The sequence below is a fragment of the Primulina eburnea genome, chromosome 3, assembly GCF_022965805.1.
Source record: "Primulina eburnea isolate SZY01 chromosome 3, ASM2296580v1, whole genome shotgun sequence".
Taxonomy (NCBI): Eukaryota; Viridiplantae; Streptophyta; class Magnoliopsida; order Lamiales; family Gesneriaceae; genus Primulina; species Primulina eburnea.
This window is the reverse complement of record NC_133103.1, coordinates 5,112,871-5,132,018: the sequence shown is the minus strand read 5'-3', so window position 1 is coordinate 5,132,018 and position 19,148 is coordinate 5,112,871. Positions and strand designations below refer to the sequence as shown.

Genomic DNA, 19,148 nt, shown 5'->3' with positions numbered 1-19,148 from the left:
CTAATTGAAAACAACAATAGCCTTCCAGAATCCACAACTCAATTCCCAAAAAGATGAAACGACATCAAAAAGGCCCCATACGGTTGTCGTTTAGTCCACGGCAATTTCCTCGTGCCTGTTGTCCTCACCAACCCGCACGGCACCTCCAATCTCAACTAGTTCATTTTTCCTAATAAATAAAATATAAATTAACAACACTCAGCCACGTAAGTTTCAAGCTTTAACTCCGCCAGCCGCCACACCCAAAATTCATCGATTGTAAGATTAAATTTTTATAAACTTTTAAATATAAATTAATTTAATTTTTAAAAAAACAGAAACATATGAAATAATGGACGATAAAATTAATTTTTAGAGTGTATTTGGTTAATTGGTGGTCTTAATTTGGCTCATACACATAAGTCTCATGTAATAGTGAAATACTTGAGTGGACAAAAAAATGCAAAAGTTGTCTTTAAAATAATATTATTTTTTATATTTATGCCCATAAGTCTGTTGTAATGATGAAATGTGAGTGTACAATACACAGTTAATACAAAAGTTTGTCTTTAGATATCTTTGTTTATGAAAAAAGTTGTCTTTAAATTAGCGTTATTAAATATTTAATTAATTGGATAATGACGGTCCTACTTCAGGCCTCGTTTACAGACCCACCCCCCCTTCGGCCATCTATTTCCCTCGTTGGTTGGTCTATATATACAAGCTTCCGCCAACTTATCATTTTTCCTCTCTTCTCCATTTTGACTCCCCTGTATCTCTTGTTTTCTCCTCCGCTATTCCCGCCGGCCGCCAGCCCCGAGGTATATCTCCTCCACATTGTCTTCTTACATTCTTGTCTCTTGAAGCTTGTCTCTCTGTATTTATGTGTGTTTCTTTATTTGGGGATCTGATGTATCTCCGGCAGTTTGGCTGTTTTTACGGGACTTCCTTTAGTTTCTTGAATCTCTTTCCATCCACAGCATTTGCTTCTACCATTGCTCGAGATATTTGCTTTCTGGATTTATATGGTGTAGGATATGCTTATGTCGGCTATACCTGTTTGTAATGATTCGATCTTTGATACATTTTGCTGGAGTTGTATCAGGAATTCCAGCTGTCTTTTATGATTATGCTATATTAGAGGGGTGATTGAAGTTCCAATCTTTTGTACAGTGCTACAGTGCTACTTTTTTTTTAAAAAAAAAAAGTTTGGATGGTTGGTGGGATTTTAGTTTTCCCCGTTTGGGTGGGCTATCGCTTACGCATGTATGCTTGTTGTCAAAACTGTTAACTTTGGAGCTAGTTTATAATTCATAACGGGAACGGTTATGTTTCTTCTGGGGAGCCACATATATTATTATTTTTTTAATTATGATTTTGTGGAGATCGTTTGAATATGGTGGTAGATTTGTTTCCTCTTTGGATTACTTTCTGTTGGCCAATTACCTTTTTATTTCCATTTTGACAGTGGTACGTTTTAGGTATTATTATTATTATGAATCGAATTCCTGACTACCATAATTTATGTATGTATATTTTAACTTTCCTTTGTTGTTCCGTATTCCATGGTCTTGTTGATCAAGAAAAGTTTTTTGTTCACGTAGAAGTTTGAGGTGTTTTATCCATATAATTTTCGGTAGTTCGTGCAAGTATGTTTTCTTCATCTTTATCTAATAGCCAATTCCCTTTTGTGATCGAAAGAGTAACGGAAGATGGACAGTCTTAAGGTTATTGTGGATGGTATGAGGAGTGTTATGGATGGTGCAAAGGAGACGAACGGCCTTAAGAATGTGAGTTCGTATTGTTCGATCCCTGATTTGACCGACTATGATCTCTCAAAGCTACTTGATAAGCCCAGATTGAACGTAGAGAGGCAGAGATCTTTTGATGAGAGGTCTCTTAGTGAGTTATCCATAGGCTTTTCCAGAGGTATAGAGAATTATGAGAGTGCATACTCTCCTGGACGTTCTGGATTGGACACCCCTTCTTCATCTGCTCGGAATTCTTTCGAGCCACACCCAATGGTTGTTGATGCTTGGGAAGCTCTCAGACGGTCACTAGTTTCCTTTAGGGGCCAACCAGTTGGCACAATTGCTGCTTGTGATCATGCTTCGGAGGAGGTCTTGAATTATGACCAGGTAATAACTTGTTAGAGAAAGCAAAAAAAAACTATTATTCTAACTATTTTCCGGTAATTTCAATCTGTAGAGAGAACAAGCATGCAATGAAGACTTTATATAGTTTTTTCCCATCGAATTTAGGTTTTTGTTCGAGATTTTGTACCAAGCGCACTGGTCTTTTTAATTAATGGAGAGCCTGATATAGTTAAGAATTTCCTACTGAAGACACTTCAACTTCAAGGGTGGGAGAAAAAAGTAGATAGATTCAAACTTGGTGAGGGTGTTATGCCAGCTAGTTTCAAAGTTCTTCACGATCCAGTTCGCAAGACAGATACTATTGTAGCGGATTTTGGCGAGAGTGCTATTGGAAGAGTAGCTCCAGTTGATTCTGGTTTCTGGTGGATAATTCTTCTTCGTGCATATACTAAATCTACGGGAGACCTATCTCTGGCTGAGAGACCAGAGTGTCAAAAGGGCGTGAGACTTATCATGACTCTGTGTCTGTCCGAAGGATTTGACACATTCCCGACCTTGCTATGCGCAGATGGATGTTCCATGATTGATCGTAGAATGGTGAGTTGGCACATTAATCTCTCTTTGACAACACTGTTTAACGTTTTTATTGCAGCTAGGATTTACGCTTTTATATTCTTAAAACATAATTTCATTAAACCAGGGAATATACGGTTACCCGATTGAGATTCAAGCACTCTTTTTTATGGCACTGAGATGTGCTCTGGCAATGCTCAAGCCTGATGCCGAAGGCAAAGAGTTCATCGATAGAATAGTGAAGCGCTTGCATGCCTTGAGTTATCACATGAGAAGTTACTTTTGGCTTGACTTTCAACAATTAAATGACATATATCGGTATAAAACCGAAGAATACTCGCATACGGCCGTGAATAAGTTTAATGTGATTCCGGATTCGATCCCTGAGTGGGTATTTGATTTTATGCCAACCCGCGGCGGCTATTTTATTGGCAATGTTAGCCCTGCAAGAATGGATTTTAGATGGTTTGCCTTAGGAAATTGTGTTGCTATCCTAACTTCTCTTGCCACCCCCGAACAAGCTTCTGCTATAATGGACCTTATAGAAACAAGGTGGGAGGAGCTTGTTGGAGAAATGCCTCTAAAAATTTCTTATCCAGCAATTGAAAATCATGAGTGGCGAATTGTTACCGGATGTGATCCAAAGAATACGAGATGGAGCTATCATAATGGAGGTTCTTGGCCAGGTTTTTCCAATCTATCTTCATTTCCTATGATATATCATATTCACTGTGTATTTCATGCTTGTATCAACTCGTGCATCTTTTCTATTGACATTTTATGCTTCTGGAATGCAGTACTTCTATGGCTGCTAACAGCGGCCTGCATCAAAACTGGACGCCCGCAAATCGCAAGACGAGCCATAGATCTTGCCGAGAGCCGTCTGCTCAAGGATAGCTGGCCTGAATATTATGATGGTAAGTTAGGAAGGTACGTAGGCAAACAGGCAAGAAAATACCAAACATGGTCTATTGCTGGATATCTTGCGGCAAAAATGATGTTGGAGGATCCTTCACACTTGGGAATGATCTCACTTGAAGAAGACAAGCAAATGAAGCCTGTTATTAAGAGATCCTCCTCGTGGACTTGCTGAAGAATCATTATACTGCACAGAGTAATATCAGAGAAGAACCGAAACCTCATTGTGGGTTCGATGAAAAGCTTGTTTGTGTACACTATAGTTCCCTTCCAGACAAGCATATTTTTTGAGGTCTCTTCTTAATGATATAGACGTTTAATCATTTGTGCTTCGTTTTCCAAATGCATTATCTTCTTCAATACATGATGACCATTTGCTCTTAATAGAATCCCATCAGCTAATGCTAGGCATCTCCAAGTGAACTTTCACTGAATGGTGCTGTCAGATGGTGGTTGAATACAAATATCAGAGTATTTAATATATTTTATTTCCACTTTGAACTCTTCTACGTAGGGACGTGCTTTTATTACAACTTCAAAAAGAAAGAAAAAATAATGTTTTGGTCACTTGGAAGTTGGAACTCTCCTTTGCAGTGCATTTTTGTATCCCCAAGATCATTATAAAAGTGACGTAGTGTGCATATGCCGTTTTGAGCTGATTACCAACTGGAGTTAACTCGTTTTTTCACTGTGATCTGCTGACCAAGAATCATAAGTCGAGTTGGCGATGTAGTTTTAAAAAGATCAACATCTTAGCTAAGTGGTAAGGAGTTCATTTCCTTCTAAAAAATAGATATCGAGTTTGAGTTTCGTCTAGTTAATGGGTTATATCCGACTCTCGATGATTCCGGACCAACCCGGTGACCCAAAAACCCGGGGTCTGGAAAAGAAGAAGAAGTAATTAGGTAGGGAGTAGAGCGGGGCAACTGAGGAGATGAGTCGGATTTTTTTTTTTTTTTAAATGCTGTGATATTATCATTCGTTGTCTCTCTCACCTGAGCTGTCCAACCTTAGCTTGTCCTCTCCAATCCAGAGGCAGAGGCAGAGGTCCACGACCATTAATTTATTGAAAAATCTTCCATCTCTTTCTGTGGCTCTAATTTCTTCATGTCACTTTCTCTAAATGGTCCCTGCTCTTTCGTCTAACGTACTCTGTTGCCTGCTTAAAGGGGTGTGACTATTTACTCTCCCAGCTTCTTTCTCTTTGATTGAGTTCAATACCATGTTTATGAAACTTTAATATTGAAATTGTGACGAAACTTCAATCTTACCATAATGTTGGAAAGGAAAATTGTATTAAAATGCAAGATAAGAGAAGACTGATATCATATTGAGCTTGTGATGATTGTCATGTTAATGGTCATTTTCAGCATTCACACACTATGCATTATTATTTAATCATTGATTTTCAACATTAAAAAATAGGTGTTGGGTAAAAAATAGTGAAAAGGACTACAAAAATACTTCAGCCATCATACTATTGGTTGAGGAAATTTCTTGTTTCTCAATCAAATTTTGCAGCTTTCACACTTGAAGAAATATCTTCTTCCACTGTTCACGTGCAAATAGTAAATCATCCTACAGCTTCCTTAGACGCTTTAGCAAAGACATAATGTAACTAGTAAACAAAAAAATATTTCATCATGCGCATATTTAACACCATGTTAGCCAAATACGAATTATTTTGATTACATGTTATTGTTATATGACTCACATATCTCGTACCTTTTTTGTTTCCCTTAAATTCATTAAGTATACTGTTTAGGAAAAACCCATTAATTAGTGACTTAGAATAGAGTTTCAAAATAAGTAATCACGTACTGAAATTCCTTGTATGTAAAGTGGTGGGTGCTACAATTACAACACCAATATCATCCCCCCTCATTATAGAAAACAAATAGTAGGAGCTTTGTGTGTGTGTGTGTGTGTGTGGGCGTTAACATAATTGAGGAAGGAAAGCTGCTGAACTGTACTGTATCAATTCTTTTTTACTAATGTGTATATATAAAGAAGACCCCACGAGTGGGCTACAGCATCTGCAACATTTACTCGTCTTTTCTCTGCAAAGTATCCACCATCACTTGGACATGGACCCCCACAATCGTCTCCCAGCTAACACACTCATTCCACCTTTTTCCATAGCTTCACAGACACAAACTTTCTCTCTTCAGTCAACCACACCAATACACATTCACTCGTTCAGTTTGTTCAACAAAAACTAGTTGATCCTACTAGGGGGCCTAATCTTTCATTCTCTGTGTCTCTTTCTACCTCTGAATCTTGATTGTTGGATTTGGACTATTGTTTAGAGTGCCCCAGAAACTCATGAACAAGAACCCTTCTTAATTCCAAAAAGGATAGATAGATATATGGAATTCATGGAGCCACGTACCAAAAACAAAGGCAGTAGCAGTAACTCAGATCACCACGAATCAGCTTCCTCCCTACAGCTCGTCTCTCCCCATCACCACCGCCAAAGTCAACCCGAACCCTGTTCTGGGTCCGGTCCAGCCCCATCTCTTGGCCCCTTCAACATGGGCTCCATCTCCATGCAACAATCAAGAAACTTACTCCCCTCGTCTTCTTCCACCCCCACCGCCACTACAAACAACCCTCCTACCACCACCACCACTAATACAGACATCAACAACAACAGTAATTATTTGGCCGCTAAAGCTGTCAAGAAACCGTCCAAAGACCGCCACACAAAGGTGGACGGCCGTGGGCGGCGCATACGCATGCCGGCTTTATGTGCAGCTCGTGTTTTTCAGCTTACGAGAGAATTAGGTCACAAGTCAGATGGTGAAACGATAGAGTGGCTGTTACACCAAGCTGAACCAGCAATTATAGCCGCCACCGGCACAGGCACAATTCCAGCCAATTTCTCAACCCTCAACGTGCCGTTGCGAAGCAGCGGCACCACCATCTCAGCCCCTCCATCGAAATCCACGCCACTTTTCCTCGGGGGAACAACTAGCATGCTGGGTTTCCACCCCCAGCTCACCTCATCAAGTACTAATTTTGGACATGACCCAGATGAGAATTACTTGAAAAAACGATTCAGAGAAGACACCAGCGGTGCCGCATCACCTAAACCGGGGAGAAGCGGAGTTCAAGACCAAGAACCGGGATCAGACCCGAAAGCCGGTATGACTCATCCCTCCAGTTATATCTCCGCTCCCGCCATGTGGGCTGTGGCCCCTGCCGCTGCCAATATGGGGAACACTTTCTGGATGCTTCCCGTGACCGGAGGGGCCTCCACGACACCGGTAAGCCAACAAGAGTGGCAGTATAAGGCCTCCCACGCGCAGAGAATAGGTGGGTTCGAGTTTCCCGGTGCGGGCCGTTTCAATCCGGTCCAGATCGGTTCGATGGTGCTGCAGCAGGCACAACCCCAGGTTCAGCAGCTGGGCTTAGGTGTTACAGAAACTAATATGGGAATGTTGGCCTCACTGAATACATATAACAGCAACACCGATAGCAGAATCGATCTAGGAATGAATTTGGACCACCACCGGCAAAACAGTGATAGCGGCGACGAAAATCCTAAAGATTCTCAATAGTGATGATGGATCGATCTACCTCCTTGATTACTATCCTTGTTCAATAATTGTAGTATCTTTTGATTAATTAAATATTTAAATCTGCGTGCACATATTTTTACTGATGTTCTCCGTCAAAATCTTGTCTGAACTTTCAACTGACCCTGTTTTATTGTATCCTTGAATGCATCAAGGATTTGAGGATGCTGTGTTTGAAATGGAAATAAAAATTTCTTACGAGATACAATAATGCCCTCCATGCGGTAAATTTTGGTAGTTTAGACCGTAAAATCCTTGTAACTTTAGCATGTTATTCCCTACTCTCCATTATTAGGGGCTACATTCTGTACAAAAAGCTGCTGAATTAAAGGCTTCAATTTTTGATTGGTGGATGTCTCCATTGTTTGACTTGTTCCAAGTGTGGACTTTGTAGATTGGTACAGTTTTGTAATATCTGTCGTCTATTCTTTGGAACACACCATGTCAAATCATTTTCTTGTTAACTACAATCTACCGCTTGCTTCCCTGATTTCTGGTCATCTTGAATTTGAGTATTGGACAAGGAATTCTGCCTCAAAATATGCATGCATGGATTTATCTTGGCCAAATACTTGTATTTTACGTATGTAGGCCAAGCATGCTAGAAGTCTAATCTCAAGTCATGTTTGAATGATTTAGAGACAAACAAGAAATATTTAAACTACTCGATGATTGAAGAAGATGATATCTGAATTGCTTCGTGAATTGATCTGTGAGTGCTTCCACTTGCAAATGAATAGTTTGCATGATTAAAGCAAAGAGAGGATAAGATTTAAAGAGGAATAAGGTCAATTTATTTTGTCTGTCTTTCTTTCTTATCCTCGCTGCTAAGTCCCACCCTACAGTCAGTCCTACTTCTTTTCGATACTGTAATTTGTATTGGTCGATCGCCACGAAGACTCGGTGCATAATTGCTTATTATCATATGCTGCTACAACTTCTTTTAATTTGCTTTCAACACCAATTTTTACTTCAAATGTGTATTTGTTTTCGATTTTTATATAGACTAAAAGTTATAATTTATTCCAAAAAAAAAACATTAAATCATAGCCTCATCAAAATTTCTCAAAAATCAAGATTCCCGATCCCTTCTCTCCTTCACCAATTACTTATATCCATATCTTTTTTCCTTTATGATTAAAAGACATAATCTATTGGTCACCCAAAGTAATATAAAATGTGTATTATAATTATATTAAATATTCTTTGAGAGTTGAATCTTTAGCCCAACCATCTTATGAAATTATTTTTTAGCACAAAATATTAATTTTTTTGTTAGTTGTGATATTATAAACTACATTGTAATATATGCTTATTTAAGTGAAAATTATTAATTTTTACATCGAAATACATTGTGTAATATATGATGATTTGATTAAAAGGTATTATTTTTATGAAAGTATTATTTTCACTGTATGTGTTAATCACGTCGACCCGTCTCATAGATACAGATGTATAAGATCGTTGTCAGGAGTAGTCTTGAGAAAAATGATGTACTTGACGAAGCTAAAAATATCGACTCCGTTGAACAACTCTTGAGTTGAATTTGAGCTCGCCTAGAGATGAAATCGGTCGAACTACTCAAGTTTAGAACTTGAGGTTAGGAAAATCAACCATCACGAAGAGGTGATGGGGAGCGACGGTCAATGGCGAACGATGTCGAAACGAGAGGTGATGAGGGGAGATCGGGTGATGGGTTTGGGTCATGGAATGTAGCGTGCGTGAGTTCTGTTTGACGTGCATGAGTTTAGAGTTGTATTTTATGTGTATGTTACTTTTTTTTTATTTATAATAATTATTTTTTATAAATTAATTGGGGCTCGTCCAAAAATGTGGCCCTAGGTAGGTGCCCTAATGCCGTGGGCAAGGGATGTTCCTGACCGTTGTATATAAGACTATTGTATGATATGATATATATATGTCACCCATATTAATATAAGCTTAAATTAGTGATGTAAAGGAACCAATCTGCTCGTGAGTTGTTCGGAGTTCGGTTCGGTAAAATGTTCGTCAGAGATCGTTCGTTAAAATTATTGAGCTGAGTTCGAATTCAAACTCGACAATTTTATCGAGCCGAATTCGAGCTTAAAGATATTTGTTTCGTAAACTCATGAGCTTGTTCGCGAGCTCGAATTTGTTGGGCTCTAATTATACAATAATAGCTTGTATTTTACTACATCGAAATTTGTGTAAGAAAAGTGATTGAAATGCTATAAAATTAGAATTCAAGTCCCTTAAATTATTATATCTTAGTTGATTTTTTGGCTAAGAAAGCTCGGATCGATTTCGAACCGAGCTCAGCTCAAGCCTATAAATACATTAAACGAGCTGAACTCGAGCCTGATATTGTTCGGTTCGGCTCGACTCGACTCGACTCGACTCGTTTACATCTCTAACTGAAAGCCACATATTATAAATAACAATTAACACTACAGGACTATGTATTTTATAAACACTGACTTATTTTGAGTTTTAGATGAAATTTCACATGTTGGGCGATATGAAACACGTAAAATCATGATTTTATCTCTAGCAATTGTCGATATTCCAACAGAGTTTCACCAGAAATTTTCAACATTGCACTGGAGAATCCTTTGGGAAATACCATCCACCAAGAAGAAAGATATAGCCAGAGTTACTTTGTGAGCAATTACACGAACGACGCCCCCTCGATAAGGCCATGGGTATTTCGTACATAAACAAAACTGGAAAATCAATTGGCAACAGAGAGTGGGGACGAAAAGAAACAAAAATTGGGATTTACAAAAACTTTTCAATTTTCATTATGTAGCATCATAATAAGTATCGGCACTTTAGGGTGAGGTTCTTCTGTCACTCAGCTTTGGAATCTAATAAAGCTGACAGAATTACAATGACGTACTCGGCATCCACAGGTATCAACAAAACTGATCAATCGTACAAATTAAATACTTAACAATTAGAAATTGATTAAATCAACCTTAAAGGTCATTTCCCCCCCAACATTCAGGCACACTAATATGCCACCCGGTTTGGTGCTTAGATAATATATTGATTGGTTTTCTTATATTCAATTTATCCCATGTTTGACTCAAATTTTATAAAAAAATCATCATTCACTATGTTGATTCACGATCTTTATATCATGTATCATCAATCGTCTTATCTACGAGCTAAACAATGACATTATGAAAGCGACAAAATTTACGAATTTCCGACTTACACAACCGGTAAGCTGCAAATAATATTGTAGATGCGGTTAATTTTCAATTACGACAAGTTAACCATGTCTCATGTCTCCTTAAACAACCGTGGATCGAATTTCCCGAATCAAAATTAAGTCACTTTATGTAATTCAGCGTAAAGATTAATTATAATTATATCGGAAACAAACATGCAGATTACTCGGCATATATAGCATTCGCTTATCCCATCTCACACCGAAACCGTAATTCAAATTGAATTACCGATTCTCCAACGCGTGCAAACGATCATGGCTTCCACTTCCCACACTCTCAAAGTTTTTGACATACTTTCAGGGTGTGTTTGGTTGAGTAAATTAAATAAGGATAGATTAATAGTCCAATATTTATCGTTAAAATTTTAAGTTGTTTTAATAATCATTTTGACTCGGTTTAAGATCCAATTTTATGGATAACTATTTGATTAATAAAATTGGATCTTAAACCGGGTCAAAATGATTATTAAAATATCTTAAAATTTTAACGATATATATTTGATTATTAATTTATCCGTATTTAATCCACTCAACCAAACACACCCTCAGAGTATGCATTTAAGGACCAGCAATCGACGTGTTTTTAATGTTTTACTTTTTTATAATTAAGTTTCTATTTATGTTATTGATATTGTTCGGATATGTGTGTTTTTAAATCAAAATATAGTCGATGACGTTGAAATATCAAATGAATTATTTTATTGTGACTATGGATGACAATGGAGCTATTGGGACGAGTTCGACCAAATCCGGTTAAAAATATAAGTACAAGTTAAAATCTATTAATTTATATTTGTTTTTCATTTTTTTCAAAAATATTTCAGTCATCGATGGTATGAGAACGCTTTGAGAACTTAGAATAGATCTCTTATGAGACGGTCTCACGAATCTTTATTTGTGAGACGAGTTAACTTTACCGATATCTAAAATAAAAATAATACTCTTAGAATAAAAAGTAATATTTTTTCGTGGATGACCCAAATAAGAGATCAGTCTCACAAAATACGACCCATAAGATCGTCTCACACAAATTTTAGCGGAGAAAACTTATGAGCACTTATTGCTCAAAGTGCAATATTTGTCCATTTCATCGAATGATACCCCCGTAAGAGCTCGAGTCATGGATGACCCGGAATATCAAATGGATCCCCAAATCCGAGTGAGTCTACAGGTGGATTCTTCTGGAGCCGGGCAGGTGCAAGCCCATGCTCTACTCTCCGGGCAGTCATAGGCCCAGGCTCTTGTAATCTCCCGGGAACTTTCTACCCGGGCCACCTCGATACGAGCACCGCACTCGATAATACTAGCAGAATAGGATGTGGGCGACTGTCCCATCTCTGACACCGTGCCGATGAGTTGACATGTCAGAATATAGGGTGTGCTAAGCCGTCCTACTATAATTAGTAGGTAGCACAGAGAACGAGGTCATCATTACTCCTCATACTATAAATACCAGGTTCTCTCTTTACATTTACATGGCATTCACACCAATATCACAGCCATCACTTGGCTACATTGGTTTTATTGCTTGAGTACTCTGCTGACTTAAGCATCGGAGTGGTCACGCCGGACACCCCTCCGGCGCCCATTCACGAGTTCTTTTTATTGTTTGCAGGTCACGATCGAAACCATCTACTTTGCTCATTTTCTTTAACAACATTATAAATTATTAATTCGATCCGGTGGAGCACCCGACCCAGCTCACCCATTTCGCCCGGGTCGCATCATCGAATATCATGTATTTATACAACAATGATTATCTTGACCATTAAATTTATATATATTAGCTACTGAGCGACAATCGTTGCGTATGCGTTACATAAATAATAATTAATAAGTATTATGGCGTCATATCATATATAACAGCAGCAAATTCTATGAAAATATTCTATAATTTATTAATCTAATTTTAAAAACATACGGAAGCTTTCATTTGATAAAACAAGGTTGATATTTTTCCTCTACAATAAGACTAGTGTATTCTCAATTTCCCACTCCAAAAAAATTAAAAAGTTGTGGACATGAGAAGTTACATTTACATAAAGTAGTATTTTGTTAAAGTAAACAAAATATTAGACCATGACATTATGATAGTTTTTATATGAACTCGAATTTAAATAAATAATAAGATATATGTATGTATATATATGTATATATATACAATATACCGATGTGGTTAACATGGAGATATATATCATAATGTGGTTTTATGTTACTGATGAAATGTTGATTATTGTCTTTAAAAATAAAATAAAAAATTAGCCCAACATTCTCCGAAGAGTGAGTCTCATGTGAGACCGTCTCACGAATCATAATCCGTGAGACGGGTCAACCCTACCCATATTCACAATAAAAAGTAATACTCTTAGCATAAAAAGTGATACTTTTTCATAGGTGACCCAAATAAGAGATCCGTCTCACAAATAATACCCGTGAGACCGTCTCACACAAGTTTTTGTCTTCCCCGAAATATTTTAGCTAATAAAATATTTTTTATTATAATTATTTAATCATATATAAATAATTTAATTGAGTGAAATAAAAAGGTAAATACAAAAAAATTGTAATTATGTCCATCATTAAATAATTTAATATGTGGTTAATTGATGAAAATAAGAGAGAATGAGGGGTTGAAAAGAAAAAATTATAGATAATTAAAATGTTGGATTTCTTCAACGCATCAAAATATTTAGTAAAGATGGTTTAATTTTAGAATAATGCTAAATAAATACAACCAAAATATCGTACAACCATATTTACAAAAATTATATCTAAGATTTTGTTATTATTTCTTGAGATTTTGTATTGAATTTATTGTGAAATTTTGATAAATGAAATTTTTGTATTGAATTTGGTTGTACATATGACAATTACTCTTATTCTATTATAGTATTATATTTTTGTTTGTAAACAAATAAAATATTATCATTATGTCCATTAAATTATAGATTTGCTTAGGATTTAGAGAGATGTTAGTTATCTTAATGTAAACAATTATAATTAATGAACCTTCCATGTTATTTGATTTTGTGCAAACAGGATTAAATTTATTTTTCTATGGCATTAAATATTCCAGAATTATGTGCATTGTTCAAGACTGGAGAGAGGAGAAGGCTTTGAAGGTATATCTGAATATGGTTCCGAAGAGTCATCCCAACCAGGACTTCCATGGAAATAGCTTCTACAAAATTATTTATCCTGGTGACAGCACAGGTGGAGTGGTAAGCTCCTGATTCAGACTCTACAAGGGATTCCGGATATACCCTTTTCGCTTTGGATTTGGATTTGGATTTTCTTTCTTTCTTTCTTTCTTTCTTTCTTTTAATTTTATTTTTCGAAATTCTGATATATTTCATTGATTTTTCTGATGAATTTTAAATTTGTAGATTCTTCCTCGAGAATTTATCGAACATGTAGAGATAAAAGCATCAAGCGTGGCGACGTTATTAGGTCCTTGTGGATGCAAACGGCGCATAAAATTGAACGAGGAAAGCGGCGACATAGCTCTTGGAGACGGCTGGGAAGCGTTTTACAGACAAAATGCTTTGAAGAATGGCGATTATTTACTCTTCACGCACTCTGGGAATTTGGAATTCTATGTTCAAGTGTATGATATGGCTACTGTCAAAAAAACTTGTTAGCTAACGAGAAAAGTCTTTTGAGTATTTTTCATTCGTGTAATTTACTTCGGTTTTACAAGCTTTGCTCAATTGGGAAACTGGAATTTTGTCAACTAGATAAGATATACATACATACATACACTTAAATTCTCAATCTCATTCAACAAAATAATGAATATTAGCATAAATATCACTAGATGTGAAAAGGAAGTTTGCCTCGTTGCTGCCTCGATCTGCTTGAGGGCTTATTTCTGAAGCTCCTGATTGTACAAATCTCATAGAAGAGAATCTGATTTGGCTGGTAATCTCTTGAAGAAATTGACGGATACTGATGGCATCTTGCTTCGGAATCGGGGATGGCGCAACGTGTAAAGCCCAAACAGCACTGCCACTACTTGAAATGGAGTGACATACAGAAACACAGCGCTGATCAATGCAAACACTATGACGATGGCTGTGGCCCTCGGATCCCTCCAGCTCAGTATGCTGAGCACCCTCTCTCCTTGTGTTGCTAGATCTCCTATCACCGTCTGAACTCTTCCTGCCACGCTTCGCAACCTGTCGTACCTCATCCTCACCAGGTCAGTTGGCTGAGAAGTTGGGAACGTGTCAAATTCCTCAAACAGTTCATCCGGATGAGCGTTTTCTGCTTGAGAAAGTCGAGCGTCCATGTGGGGCGGAAGCCTAGGCCTAAACCGGTAGTTCCACAAGCCAATGACGAAAAGGTAGAGGAAGATTGTGGACAAGATCAGTTCCGGATAGCATACAAGTATCAAGAACAGAATGTGCACGAGGATTGTTGTCAGCGGGTTTTTCCAATAGCAAATGCCATCAAACCATCTGTAGATGTATGAGATGCCAGATAGAAGAGACATTATGCGGTAGAAGTTGGCTTTGCTTCTCCTCAGGCTCCACATATGGTAATCTACATCCAGCATATACTCGACTATCTCTTTCCGGAGGGGTGGCTCTGCCCGGGATAGTTTTACAGCCACTATTTGCATAGCCTGGTGGCGCAGCCAATCAATGTGCCTGACGGATATGGGCTGAACATAATGCATCTTTGGGAGCAAGGGTTTCCCGTACTGGGTCACCATGTTCACCCATGCAGTGCACGAGAAGCGTATTGCCAAGTGTAGCTCCCCATGTTTCACCAAACCAGAGGGAGAAAGAACCAGCAGTGGATAGGAATGTGTGTAAATTCGATCTGTTTCTAAGGTTGAAAGCCTGATCCTCACTTTTCCAATTCTCTGGTCCCTTGCATCGTCTTTCCCATTGATGTGGCAATTGTCAAAAACGCCAATCGTGATTACAGTACAAGGATCATGAACTTCCCAAGTATACTGCTCGTTCCAACGAGGATGCAAAGAATCAAGAAGAGTTCTGGTTCGGACCCATTTGTTCCCATACTTGGCTACGCAATAAGCATCTGTCAATTTACCTTCTCTGCTCTTCATTGGCTGCAGATTTCGAGCACTTAAAATACCAACTTCAAGAATTCCAATGCTGTGCTTTCTCAGATGCTTGGATGACGGCTGAAGATCGCTGCTAAAATGCGTGGACTCATCAAGAACATGGTAACCGGAATCTAAGCAGAGTCGAAGAAGAATTCTGCTTGCGAATTTCACCTCTTTTTTCTTCTCCCCGGTTTCCTCTGCCACAGAAGGAAGGAGCAGAGCATACCACCGAGTATCCAGCATCTTCGCAGTTTCAAATCTCTGCTGAACCTCCCTGACTGGTATTACAAGCTTTCCCATCACTTCATCCTTGCCCGGTCCAATTCTTTCTTCCACACTGATTATTATATACTCATCAAAAGGCTCAGATGCTACAAACATTAGTTCTTCATTCCACTCCGGATTGATGTTCCTCATTGGTGAAGGCCTGGTGAGCCTCAACTGATGCCCAAGCTGCACCTTTACATATGTTTCCAGGGGTCGGCTTCTATCCGACGGAACAAGATCCTGAGCAGCAATTACATGGACTCGGAGGTAATACAATTTCGGCGAGAAATATACTTTTGATCGTGTACTAGCAAGACTTTGCTGGTTTATGCTGTGAGCATCAGAATGCCAAGCATCAGGGAAGGCTTCATCAGCTTGTGTTCCCATCCAAACAGCTAGCATGATCTCCCCATGATTGATCTTGTCCCCTTTCTTGTCCGCCAGCCTGTACCACTGAGGAGCCAGAGGACTATCAGGCGGCACTCGTTGAGGGATTTCAACAATATCAAACAGGACTTTACCCACGAAATCGTCCTTCACAAGATCCTTATCCTTCACAGTGATTTCAATCAAATTGCTTTGTAGTCTCTCCCTTGAAAATGCAAATACCTGTTTCCACACCGGATTCTGATTCTTCTCAAAGTGCCCGGTCAGCCCTTTGTAGTTCCCAACTTTCACCTCGACGTACGGATCTAGACTCCCAGTTAAGTCCATCGTTGGAAGATCCCTAGCTTTTACGACGCTCACATACAAGAAATGCATCTGCTCTACCAAATCGTAAGTGCTTGCAGTCTTGTCCCTTCCCCAGTACCCCATTCTCGCAGCCAGAGGAGGCTTAGTCTCTACCACAGCAAACTCAGGTTTCTGCCCCGAAAATTGCATTTGCATCACACTGGCTGATGGTACCGATCCAGCCTTATTAAAGTCGCTCCGGGTTTCAACAAATGCCGGCTGAAACTTTTCAGCCGGTGGCGGAGGAGGGCCACCGCCATGGGAACCGGTCCCTACGGAGTAAAAAGTCCTTAGCTCCTTTTTCTTCTTGTTTTTCGCCTGATTTTCCATGTATTGATACTCAGCGTCGAACTTTTTAGCATTTACCTCATGCGATGGTACTGCGGTAGTACTTTCTGTGGCCTTATCATAACTATGAGTCGTATTATTATTATGACGATGACGATTTTCCACACCATTCACGTGCTGCAAAACCTCCTCCTCGGGATCAAACGACTTAGATTCTAGTATCACCGCGTGTATCCTCAAAGCAATATCACCCTTCACACGAGAAAAGAGACCTCTTTTATCAAGCGGGTACCTCTGAACAACTGAATCCTCCTCAGAAAACGGGACAGACATGCCGGAAATCCGAACCCTTCCAAGAAAATTCTTGTGGTGGCCGTTTTTGCTATCATTGTACACAGACACCTCGATCGTCTCATCCGACAAATCTCTGGGATTCTTCACCTGAAACACCAGCTTCTCATTCCACAAAGGGTTGAGATCTTTAAACTTGGTGGCGGTCCTCTGGCGCTGCCCCTGAAACTCCACTTCCACAAATGGACTCGAACTCCCTTGCCCATCTTTAGGCAGGAGATCAACGGAATCAAGAACTTCGACCACAAGTTTTGCCATTGAAGAGGCAAGACGATAGAGAAGAGAGAGAGAGAGAGAGAGAGAGAGAGAGAGAGTGGATAAAAATAGTAGGCGGTGTGGTGAATTTTGGAGGTAGAAGACAAGCAGAAACATACACACATAGGTTTGGTCTGGAACTTTTGTTGGTGGGGAAATGCAGACAACTGTCTCTATGAAATAGGCTGCACCGGTCAGCAAAGGGACCCCTACACCAACAATATATAATATTTCACATTCACACACATTCTTTCAGAAGTCGTAATGTGATAAAAATTCGTTCTTTTTCTTGTTTTCGGGTCTTTAAACACTCTAGCTATGGGTGATTAAAATTCGGGTTGATTCGATTTTTTTAAATAAAAAAATTTGGACCACTCAATTGCATGCCAAACCAATTTAAACTTAGGTTTTTGTTTAGTTCGATTCTTTCGGTTTGGTTTTATTTGGATCGGATCATCAGTTTTCAATTTTGATTATTTTGAAATAAAATATTTGATTCATATAACGGCATTAAGTATTTGAGTAAGACAAAAACTTGTATGAGACGGTCTCACATGTCGTATTTTGTGAGACGGATCTTTATTTGGATAATTCATGAAAAAGTATTACTTTTTATGCTAAGAGTATTACTTTTTATTGTGAATATGGGTAGGGTTGACCCGTCTCATCGATTGTGATCCGTGAGACGGTCTCACATGAGACCTACTCTTTGAGTAATTATAAATTCCACATCAAACATAAATTTTATAAGTAGTGTAGGCTTAAAATATTAAATTTGAAAGTTAAAACTTTGTATATTGAAACCTAGATTAACGGACTTATGTAAATATTTGCACATAAAAATTAGCCCGCTTACATAATTATAAGTCTAAAATTTTATTTAAAAAACAAGAATTATTAATTTATCTTACTACTAATTAATGATGAAATATAAACCAATTATCATATATACTTTTAAAATTTATATTTTGTTAATATAATCGATTTGGTTTAGAACTTTAGATTGAGTTTTTTAATCCAAACTTTGAACTAAATAATTATTTTTAATTTGATTGATTTTATAATGAAAACCATATTGTAATCTTGCTCAAGACTTGGCACAGTGATTATATTTTTAATAATTAAAAAACAGATTGTACGGGATTTCATTATGACTTGTGGGGTAATATTTAAATGACTCATTTATTGAAACCATTGAAAAGTTTGCGAAATTTAGTTAGATGGAATTTCGTTTTCAGGTGGTGGGGGAGGAGTGGAACCATGGAATGGACATCGTTTTCATCGCAACCAATCTTGAGTTATCTTTAATAGTAAGACTTTATTTTCTTTTTTTGGGACTATAGGAAATTTGTTAGGCTTTATACGAATAAAAATGAGTTTTTATTTGTATTAAATTGTTTAATTTTGAGTTTCGATCTATTAAATTTTAAATTTTATTTTTGGTAAATTAGATTTTTTAATTTTCCATCATTTTGATCGAATTGCTAACGTACGTGACAATGAAAAGTCAGCAAATTTCAATATAACGTTAGTATTTTTCTATGTCGTATCTGACTTAGTTAACATAGAATATAAAAACAATATTTTTTAAAAAACTTAGTAAAATAAATGCAGCCATACAGTTAGTGAACATATTATTTTCCATTATACTGATCATATTTGAAGTATAATGGGGACATCATTAGAAAATTAAGTAATAAATTATGGGCGGCCGACACTTTTATCATCTCTATGGTCCAAGCATTTGAAATTATTTTGCTTCATTTTCTCCCTTTAATCCAAAAATGGTAATTTCTCATTTTCAAGGCAATCTT

General features: G+C 37.8%; 4 protein-coding genes across 4 annotated transcripts; 3 read left to right on the top strand and 1 right to left on the bottom strand.

The window, feature by feature from the left end:
• The first annotated feature begins 661 nt into the window (after positions 1 to 661).
• Positions 662 to 3,889, top strand: LOC140825640 (probable alkaline/neutral invertase D). The gene is made up of 5 exons (XM_073187533.1): positions 662 to 800; positions 1,681 to 2,117; positions 2,241 to 2,672; positions 2,776 to 3,334; positions 3,446 to 3,889. Exons 2-5 carry the CDS (start codon positions 1,692 to 1,694, stop codon positions 3,739 to 3,741), a joined length of 1,713 nt encoding a protein of 570 aa, XP_073043634.1. The 5' UTR covers positions 662 to 800; positions 1,681 to 1,691; the 3' UTR covers positions 3,742 to 3,889.
• Positions 3,890 to 5,389: 1,500 nt separating this feature from the next.
• On the top strand, positions 5,390 to 7,248 carry LOC140825639 (transcription factor TCP23-like). Its single transcript, XM_073187532.1, has one exon. It carries the CDS (start codon positions 5,936 to 5,938, stop codon positions 7,127 to 7,129), a length of 1,194 nt encoding a protein of 397 aa, XP_073043633.1. The 5' UTR covers positions 5,390 to 5,935; the 3' UTR covers positions 7,130 to 7,248.
• Positions 7,249 to 13,444: 6,196 nt separating this feature from the next.
• Positions 13,445 to 14,005, top strand: LOC140828675 (B3 domain-containing protein At3g06220-like). The gene is made up of 2 exons (XM_073191599.1): positions 13,445 to 13,585; positions 13,751 to 14,005. The coding sequence occupies exons 1-2, from the start codon at positions 13,445 to 13,447 to the stop codon at positions 14,003 to 14,005; spliced, it is 396 nt and encodes a 131-aa protein (XP_073047700.1).
• On the bottom strand, positions 13,999 to 17,521 carry LOC140825638 (FT-interacting protein 7-like). The gene has a single exon (XM_073187531.1). The coding sequence runs from the start codon at positions 17,449 to 17,451 to the stop codon at positions 14,260 to 14,262; it is 3,192 nt and encodes a 1,063-aa protein (XP_073043632.1). The 5' UTR covers positions 17,452 to 17,521; the 3' UTR covers positions 13,999 to 14,259.
• Between the last annotated feature and the right edge of the window lie 1,627 nt (positions 17,522 to 19,148).